Source organism: Solanum verrucosum, unplaced genomic scaffold (genome assembly GCF_900185275.1).
Source record: "Solanum verrucosum unplaced genomic scaffold, falcon-dt-bn FXZP01000079.1, whole genome shotgun sequence".
Lineage (NCBI taxonomy): Eukaryota > Viridiplantae > Streptophyta > Magnoliopsida > Solanales > Solanaceae > Solanum > Solanum verrucosum.
The window spans coordinates 2,306,288-2,316,539 of NW_026020368.1; the positions used below are offsets into that span (position 1 = coordinate 2,306,288).

General features: G+C 33.7%; 1 protein-coding gene across 1 annotated transcript; it reads left to right on the top strand.

The window, feature by feature from the left end:
* Positions 1-8,506: 8,506 nt before the first annotated feature.
* Positions 8,507-9,712, top strand: LOC125837990 (F-box/kelch-repeat protein At3g23880-like). Its single transcript, XM_049517052.1, has one exon. It carries the CDS (start codon positions 8,507-8,509, stop codon positions 9,710-9,712), a length of 1,206 nt encoding a protein of 401 aa, XP_049373009.1.
* Positions 9,713-10,252: the final 540 nt, after the last annotated feature.

Below are 10,252 nucleotides of genomic sequence, written 5' to 3' on the forward strand. Positions count from 1 at the left end.
CACAAGGAATAAAGTAAATAAGTAATATGAGAAACGACCTAATATTTGTCTATCGTCAACAATATACATAATAATGAATATAATATTCAAAACTTTATCCAAATGGCTTTGATGAGAAGCGACTTCAGGATACCTATAAAGACACTTAGTAAAAGTGTTAGTACTAAATATATATGAATTAAAAAAAATGAATCAACTAATAACTTAAAAATAAAAACTCGTCTTATTAACATAGGAGGCCTTGGAAATCGACGGTAATTTCTTCATCGGCCAATTTTAACAAACAATACATATAAACTTAAACTAAATTTCCGTCTTTAATATTGGGGAGGCCTCGAAAACCGACAAAGAGATTTTCTCATTGGCTAATTTGTAATTTTTAAACATGAAATGATATGAGACAAATGAGAAATGATCTAAAGGAAAATGTAACAAACAAATACTACTACTACTACTACTAATAATAATAATAAGTAAATAAAAACACCAAACTATCAATAACCTAGCAAAACAATAATAATTAAATAATAATAACATAACAACATCATTTCTGTAGAATAGTGAACAGTGCCATAAATAAAACTAATTACTTAACAAAACGAAAGGGGTCAATCAAGAAATACAACAACGACCATTAAAAATAAAATAATAATAATACCACCCATAACTAATAATCAAGTATAGAGTCGCTAGAGCAAAACATTTCTGAGCAAAGACCAACTCAATCTAATATAAAATAATATATTATAAAACAGTCCAATGGGTGACAATAATAAAATATTATTATAATAATAAGAGGAAAAATGAGTCAAAAAGTATATTATCTTAACCCATAAAGAAAAACAAAATTCATTTGAACAAACCAATACTTCTAAATCAGTAACAAATTTCACCAAAATAATATTAATTAATAAGCAAACGTAAAGATAATAACAAATATAAACAGATATAGGTAACACAAAAACTAAAACTCTCCAAAAAGACATCCAAACAATTGAAAGAAAAACGAATAAACATTGCAAAACAGAAAGTTATCGATATATGGCTTGTGGTCGGATATGCAATTTCAAGCACGCCACAATTGGTTCCTGGTTCGTTGAGTGTTGTTATTTCGCTGGATAGAAAAGGAGTTGATCTGGTGGCTCTTGGTAGAGTTTGCGATTTCGTCGGAGTTAGTGGTGAAAACACCTGTAAAATACAAACAAAAAATTAAAAAGGGGAAGGGCTGGTCTGTTTTTGGGTTCTGTTTTTCTGTTCTTCGCTGGTGGATTTTGATGGTGGTTTGGTTGAGCTGTTGTGTTCGTTGTTAGCTCTCGCTTGGAGCTGTTTCGATCGAAAATAATGGTGGTCTTCTGGTTGTATAGAGGTGGGGATGGTCTGGTGATCGTTTCAGCTGGGTTTTCGCCGGAAAATGGTGAAAAATGAGTGGGGTTTTGGGTTTGGTTCGCTGGTCTGCCGGAAAAAGGTGATGGTTGGCTAACTGTTTGGTGTTGTGAACTGCTGGTTCGTTTCGTGGCAGTGAGGAGGAAAAGGGGAAAGAAAAATCGAATTGACCACCATTTTCATTTTCTCTGATTCATCCTAATAGAAAACTGCTCGTCGGAGCTGGGGTTTCAGGTAGGGTTTGAGGTGGTGGAGGCTAAGGGAGGAAAAGGGGAGAGGAAATTTTTTTTAGAATTTTTGATATTAGGAAATTCTTACTTCCTAAAAAATAATTTCCCCACCCTTGATCTAATGAATAAGTCATTGTTTATATAGAAAATATATTTTTTTTACCTATAGTACAGTATCATTCTGTTAAAATCGTGCGCCAAAAGCACTAGCCTTTAAAAATATATGTGCATGAAATCTTATCCATATTCGAATGAATTTATAGATTGTTCAAAATATCAAAATTAATATTGACAAATATAACAAATAAAATGATTATTAAAAAGTATAATGAACGTAGATAATGACATGTAAAAAATACAATTTATTAGAACTAATGATATAATCAAAATGAATAAATATTTGAACGTAGTCAACTGGTTGTGACAAAAACAATGTTTAAAATTAATTGATAAAAAAATTTCTAAATTTTGACAAATAAGGATAGTTATCGATAAACTTATTTAAAATTATAAAAAATATATTTTGAACTATTAAATAAATTAAAAAAACTTAAATGTTACGAATTTTAAAAAATGTTAGGCCAAAATTGGATGTCAATAGTTGGTATGCAACCGTCAATATCTTTTAAACAGTTCGAGCAACATATGACGTAGGTATCTTTTCAAAATTAGCAAGTTCTTTTCGTAATTTTGGAGTATTGCTCTGATACCATTTCAAATTGCATAAAAAGTTTCAAATTTTCTCATTGACAACAAGTCAATATATACTAAGGCTCAAAAATTACAAAATACACACAATATGTCATGTAGGACTCGCCAACTCATTGTGAGGTCCATCCCAGGTTTTTATTAGTCAACCTTTGCTATTCAATTGCTGCAAGCAATTGTTAAAAAAGAATAGTGACAACAAAATGTTGAAAAAGAAATTGCTGCAAGAGTTGAAAAAATAATAGATTGGGTGGTTGACAAATTGGTAAGATTTGCAACATTTTGAATTTGCTACATTTGTATATGTCATTAGTTACATATGCATGATTTTCTCTTCCTATAAATAGAGCATTCTTGCTTATTTGTAGAACATACCAAGATAGAGAAAAAAAAATTATTTGAGAGCAAAGTAAGATATTCCATAAATTATATAAGAAAAATAGAGTGAACGATATTTAGTAAGTTGGTAAATCAAAAGAGTATTATTCTTTTAGGTGTGTTGTAGTCACTTTGAATATTATATTCGTGACTACAAAATGTAAAAAATCCTTGCTATAGTGATATCAATCGCTCCTCTTGGCCCGTGGTTTTTCCCATTTTTCTTGAAGGGTTTCCATGTAAAATTCTTGGTGTCATTATTTTCCCATTTTATTTTTATTATTTTGACTATATATTTTTATGTTTGTCCAAGTTTTTCCCAACAAACTGGTATCAGAGCCAAGATTTTATCTGAGTATGCTTTGTGGTTGCAACACAGTCTCAACTTTCACATCAGAAATATTTTACTTTGGTTGGCAATAACTATATTTTTGGGAGATAAGGATCTGAAAAATACTCCAACTTTGATCGAATTTGCTGTTGCGATACTAAACTTTCATGAGGATCTATTACCTTCCTACACTATTTAATACCGTATTTTTTACCCCAAGAACTATTTAATAGTGTATTTTAAAGGTATATATATACCCACGTTGACACATTACTATTTATAATTTTGCATTGTTTTTTATGTCCACGTGGAAAAATATATATGTTTAAAATACGGTATTAAATAGTCTAGAGAGGTAATAGGTCTTCATGAAAGTTTAGTATTGCAACAGCAAATTCGACCAAAGTTGGGATATTTTTCAGACCCTTATCCCTACTTTTGGGGAAAACGATTGAAGTTAACACAAGTAGAATGATTACTTTGAATGGTGTTAATTATGTCATTTGAAAGGGGAAAATAGAAGATCTGCTTTATGTCAATAATTTTTATCAATCAGTTTTTACCACTGTAAAGCCTGATAATAAAACAGATGAAGAATGGAATCTATTGCACATACAATTTTGTGGATTTATTAGGCAATGGGTTGTCGATAATGTGTTAAACCATATTTCTGAACAAACACATGCTCAAATCCTATGGGAGCATCTTGAAAGTTTATATTCTCGGAAGAGTTGAAATAATAAGATGTTCTTGATAAAGCAGATGCTAAGTCTACAGTTTCATGATGGTTCTTCGATGACGGATCACCTGAATAATTTTCAGGGGATCATGAACCAATTATTTGCTATAGGCATCAAGTTTGATGAAGAAATTCAAGGCTTGCTTCTACTTGGTTCCCTACCAAATTCTTGGGAAACATTTAGAACTTGTTTATCAAATTCTACTCCGAATGGTGTGATCTCTATGAATTTCGCCAACAGTAGTGTCTTGAATCAAGAGATGAGAAGAAAATCTCTAGATTCTTCTTCGTCAAATGTCCTAGTGATTGACTCTAGGGGAGAAACAAAACTCGTGATTCTCATAATAGAGAATAAAACAGGAGCAAATTCAGAAGCAGACTTAAGAATATTGAGCGTTATCATTATGGAATGAAAGGGCACACAAAGAAATTTTGCAGGAAGTTAAAGAGAGAGACAAAACAAAGAGGAAACTAAAGAAGATGGCAATTTTCATTGCCTAGCCACCGTTACCACCGAAGATATTGTTATCGTCCTTGATGCAAATCTAATAAATATTACTTATGATGAGTCTGTGTTGTGGACATTGGTGCCGCATCTCACGTGACATCAAGGAAGAGTTTTTTCTCTTTCCTATACTCCTGGTGATTTTGAACCTTGAGTATGGGTAATGAGATTGTAGCTAGGGTGGTTGGTATTAGTACAATTTGCTTGGAAACTAATGTTGGAACTAAACTAGTTTTGAACAATGTAAACATTCTCCTGATGTTCGTCTGCACCTGATTTCTGTTGGTGTTTTGGATGATGAAGGATATGTTAATACCAACAGTGATTGATAATGTAAACTCATTAAGGATTCTTTGGTTGTGGCTCATGGTAACAAACATTGTGGTCTATAATGAACTACAACTTTTACTTGTGTTGATATGGTGAATGCGGTTGAGAGCGATAACTCTTCAACATTATGGCACAAGAGGCTTAGCCACATCAGCGAGAAATGACTTAATGTTCTAGCCAAAAAGAAATTATTGTCAGATTTTCAAAGTGCTAAATTAGAAAAGTGTGGGCACTGTTTGGCTGGTAAGCAAAGTAAAGTTTCCTTTAAGTCTAATCCTCCTTCGAGAAAAATAGAGCTGTTTAAGTTGGTGCTCTCTGATTTATGCGGTCCAATGAAAACAAGACAATGGGTAGTGCACTCTACTTTGTCACTTTTATTAATGATTGCTCGAGAAAATTTTGGGTCTATGTCTTGAAGACTAAGGACCAAGTGTTAGGTGTCTTCAAACAGTTTCAGGCTTCAGTTGAAAGAGAAACTGGAAAGAAACTGAAATGAATTTGTAATGATAATGGTGGTGAATATTGTGGACCATCTGATGAATACAGCGAGCATCAAGGTATAAGACACCAAAAGATCCCCCTAAGACTCCTGAACTTAATGGTTTTACTGAGAGAATAAACATGACCTTGATAGAAAGAGTTAAATATTTGTAATCTGAAGCAAAGTTGCCAAACTCATTTTGGGATGAGGCTTTATTGACCACTGCACATGTTATTAATCTATCTTCTATTGTTGCTTTGCAAAGTGGTGTTCCAAATAGAGTTTGGTATGGAAAAGATGTTTCCTATGACCATTTAAGATTATTTGGTTGCAAAGCTTTTGTATATGTGCCTAAAGATGAGAGGTCAAAGTTAGATGCCAAGACAAGGCAATGTATCTTCATTGGATATAGCCTTGATGAATTTTGTTACAGACTATATGATCCAGTTGAGAAGAAATTTGTGAGAAGACGTGATATTATTTTCATGGAGAATCAAACAATTGAAGATATTGACAAAGCGGAGAAGCTAGAATCTTCAAGTTTTGATGGCATAGTTTATCTAGATGAAGTTCCTCACACAAGTGTGCATGATGTTGTTGGGCTTGATAATCATGGTGACGCCCAAAATCATGTATCGAATCAACACATTGATGTTGATAATAACAATGATGTTGTTATTGATGATCCTTCTACTCATGAAGTTGTGGACGAATTAAATACTCTGCTTAGGAGGTCCACTAGATATCGGGTTTCTTCCTCTCGTTATTCACCCAATGAGTATATGTTACTCACTGACGAGGGAGAACCTGAATGTTATGAAAAGGTCATGGAAGATGAGCACAAAGATCAATGGATTGACGCCATTCAAGACGAGATGAAGTCTCTGCATGAGAACCACACTTATGAGTTGGTAAAATTGCCCAAGGGCATGAGAGCTTTGCAGAACAATTGGGTGTTCAAAGTTAAAGTTGAAGAACACAACTTGAAGCCTAGGTACAAAGCTAGATTGATTGTTAAGGAATTTGGTCAAATAAAGGGTATTGACTTTGACGAAATATTTTCTTCTATTATGAAAATGTCCTCAATTCGTACAGTTCTAGGTTTGGCTGCTAGTATCAATTTAGAGACTGAACAGATGGATGTAAAGACGGCTTTCCTTCACGGTGACCTAGAAGAAGAGATTTATATGGAAAAAATTGAGAGCTTTAAAGTAAATGATAAAGAAAATTTTGTGTGCAAACTCAAAAAAAGTCTTTATGGCTTAAAGCAAGCTCCTAGACAGTGGTACAAGAAGTTTAAATCTGTAATGGGCGAGCAAGGCTATAAAAAGACTTCTTCAGATTATTGTGTATTTGTACAAAAAATTTCTAACGATGATTTATCATTCTTTTGTTGTATGTGGATGATATTTTAATTGTGGGCATAAATACTTCCATGATTAACGAGTTGAAGAAAGAGTTGTGTAAGTCTTTTGCCATGAAAGATTTGGGTCATGCCAAGCAAATTTTGGGCATGAGAATTACTTATCTCAGAGATGAAAGGAAGATTTATTTGTCAGAGACATTGAACATGTACTAGATCGCTTCAATATGAAGAATGCTAAGCCTTTTAGTACACCTCTTGCTGGTCATATGAAGTTGAGCAAGAAGATGTGTCCTACAACTAAGGAGGAAAAAGAGAGCATGGCCAAAGTTTCATATTTCTCCATCGTTGGAAGTCTAATGTATGCAATGGTATGCACTAGACCTGATATTGCTCACGCAGTTGGTATTGTCAACAAATTTCTCGACAATTCGAGAAAAGAGCATTGGGAAGCTGTGAAGTGGATACTCAGATATCTTAGAGGAAGCTCATATGAATGCTTGTGTTTTGGAGCATCAGATCCAATCTTAAAGGGCTATATAGATGCTGATATGGCAGGTGACCTTGATAACAGAAAGTCCACTGCTGGATATTTGTTTACTTTTTAGGGGGAGCTATATCATGACAATCGAAGTTGCAGAAATGTGTTGCACTATTTACAATTGAAACTGAGTATATTGCGGCTATTGAAGCCGGCAAGAAGATGATATGGCTAAAGCAATTTTTTCAAGAACTTGGATTTCAACGGATGGAGTATGTTGTCTATTGAGACAGTCAGAGCGCAATAGACTTGAGCAAGAACTCCATGTACCATGCAAGAATAAAACACATCGACATCATATATATAATTGGATTCGTGAGGAAGTAGAGAGTGAATCATTTCACGTCAAAAAGATCCACATAAGTGAAAATCCTGCAGATACGTGTTGACCAAGACTATACCGAAAGACAAGTTTGAGTTATACAAACAACTTGTCGGTATGAGCTCTCTTTAAAGAAAATGGAGATACCTCCTTCCGGTGAATGGGACTGGAGAGGGAGATTTGTGGGGTCCATCCCATATTTTTATTAGTTAACTTTTGCTACTCAATTGCTGCAAGCAATTGTTAAAAAGGAATAGTGATAACAAATGTTGAAAAAGAAATTGCTGCTAGAGTTGAAAAAATGATAGATTGGATAGTTGACAAATTAGTAAGATTTGCAACCTTTTGAAATTTGCTACATTTGCCTATGTCATCAGTGACGTAGGCATATTTTTCTCTTCCTATAAATAGAGCATTCTTGTTCATTTGCACAACACACCAAGATAGAGAGAAAAAATATTTGAGAGCAAAGTGAGATATTTCATAGACTATACAAGCAAAGTAGTATGTGAAGGAAAATAGAGCGTGAGGGATATTTAGTATGGTGGTAAATAAAAAGAGTATTATTCCTTTTGAGCGTGTTGTAGTCACTTTGAGTATTATATTCGGGACTACAAAGTGTAAAAAATTCCTTGCTATAGTGAATGTCAGTTGCTCCTCTTGGCCCGTGGTTTTTCCCCCTTATTTAGAAGGGTTTCCACGTAAAATTCTTGGTATCATTATTTTTCCATTCTATTTTCATTATTTTGACTATATATTTTTATGTTTGTCCGCATTTTCCAACACTCATGTGTTTAAAAGATGCACTGTGAAGTGTTTATATGGTCACTAGTTAAATTTGAGTCCCAAACTTATAAATCGTGCCAAATTTAAGTTGTTTAGTTATATTTCCAATGAATGGAATACATTGTAAATATTCCTTACTTGTGATCAAAATTGCAATTACTCAATCCTTTTACCCAGTCTTTTAGGAGTTGAACGGACATTATTTCTGAATCATTGTTGTAGGAACAAGTAACAGATTGTTAGCTAATTTTACGCTCATTTCATTGTTTTCTTGTTACATGTGCAATCTATTATCTATTTTTTTTTTCTTATAGACAAGAGAGAGATTATTATTTCTGATCTGTTATCTTATACATACATACAAATTATCAGATGTTTGATTACATTTACCAGAAATAATTTGAGCAGGATGACAAGTAATACAGAGAGTTGCTCGCGAGAAGATATTATTGCTGATCATATTTTAACGCGATTATCTGTTAAATCACTGCTGCGATACAAACGTGTGTGTAAAAGTTGGCGCGATCTCATCAAAAGCTCGAGTTTTATCAGAAAACACTTTGATAATGAGAGTACTGGTACTCGTAAGATTGTAGTTAAGTTCGGTGTTGACTATGAGACAAGCCCTTTGCCTACAAGACAAGTTCATTTGTACTTACTCCCTGATAATATAATTTCGGGATGTGTACCTACACATCAACGGATTTATTACTGTGACGGTGTTAATGATTTCAGAAACATGGTTGGTCCGATTAATGGAATATTCTTATTAGAGAATGGACATTTTCTGGATGTTCGATTTGCTTGGTGGAATCCTGCAATTAAACAGTGTAGGGTCATTCCGAATATTGAATTTGATGTAGAAGAAAATTTTGAGGACTGTTGCAGATCACTTGGAATAGGTTTTGACAAGACGAATCAGGACTATAAGATTATCTATTTTCGGACATTTAACATTAAATTTACATCAGTTGTTTATCCTAAGATATTTACTGCTCTGTACTCGACTAAAAATGATTCATGGAAGTTCTTGGAACCAAATTTCTCTCACGAATCTCAAATATCCTTTTCGCAAAATTTCACATACCAGAATGGAGTTTATTATTGGCTGGCCAGCAGCAATGTGAAGCGTGACAAAGAAAATGTGTACAGTGTTCTGGCATTTGATTTTGAAACTGAACTTTTCGAGATAATGCCAGGGCCACCTATTCCAGGTGAATACTGGGCTACATTAGTGTTACGCGGTAAATCAATTGCAGCTATAGCTAGTAAAGACATGTCAAAGGCTATGACAGCAGAATACGATATATGGCAAAGGATTGGAGAGAATAATTGGATCAAAGTATACACGGTGAATCCCCAGATACCCTTTCATATGCCTAATGGGATGTGGGAGTATGATAAGTATGTTTACGAACTAACACAAAATTACAGGTTGATGTGTTATGATCAGAACGCTAAACAAGCTACGAGTCTTGGATTTGATTTTTTTATACGTCTACTATCTGGCTTTGCTTGGCCTTTAGATTATAAGGAGAGCTTATTTCCAATTCCATTAAGGACAGAAAATCCTACTGAGAAGGATACTGATGAATATTTCTTCAGAAAGTATTAAACATGCACCAAATGTAACCATCTAGTCCCTCCGTCCCGTAAAATTACTTAAAAGATTCCATGTCCAAATTCACAATTTGACTCTCGAAATCCGAATGGTGACACATAAATTGAAAGTTTGACTCCTGAAATCCGTGTGTGACTTATAAGTTGAACAGATGTGGTATATATGGAAAGAACAAGTTATTAGATTGACATTGTAATTGTAGCTATTAATTTTAGTTTTTCTGTTCTTTTTTCACACAAAAAAAGAAGTTCTATTTATTTTTCCAATCCAAGTAACTGAGTGTGTTTAGCATCAGGAAACACTGTATTTTTTAGGTACTTGAGGATTCTTATTACCTCTGAAAAACTGTCAAATGATGTTGATTTAATACCGCCTTGCAACTGCACGATACTATAGAGTGTCGATCCATGAAAAACATCTCTACCTCCACGAGTTTTGCCATTATTCGAAATAGACAAAGAATATATTACTCATCGACTGTCATGTGTTGAACGAAAAAGTTTAAAATTTAAAAGGAAATAATCTTTTATGACC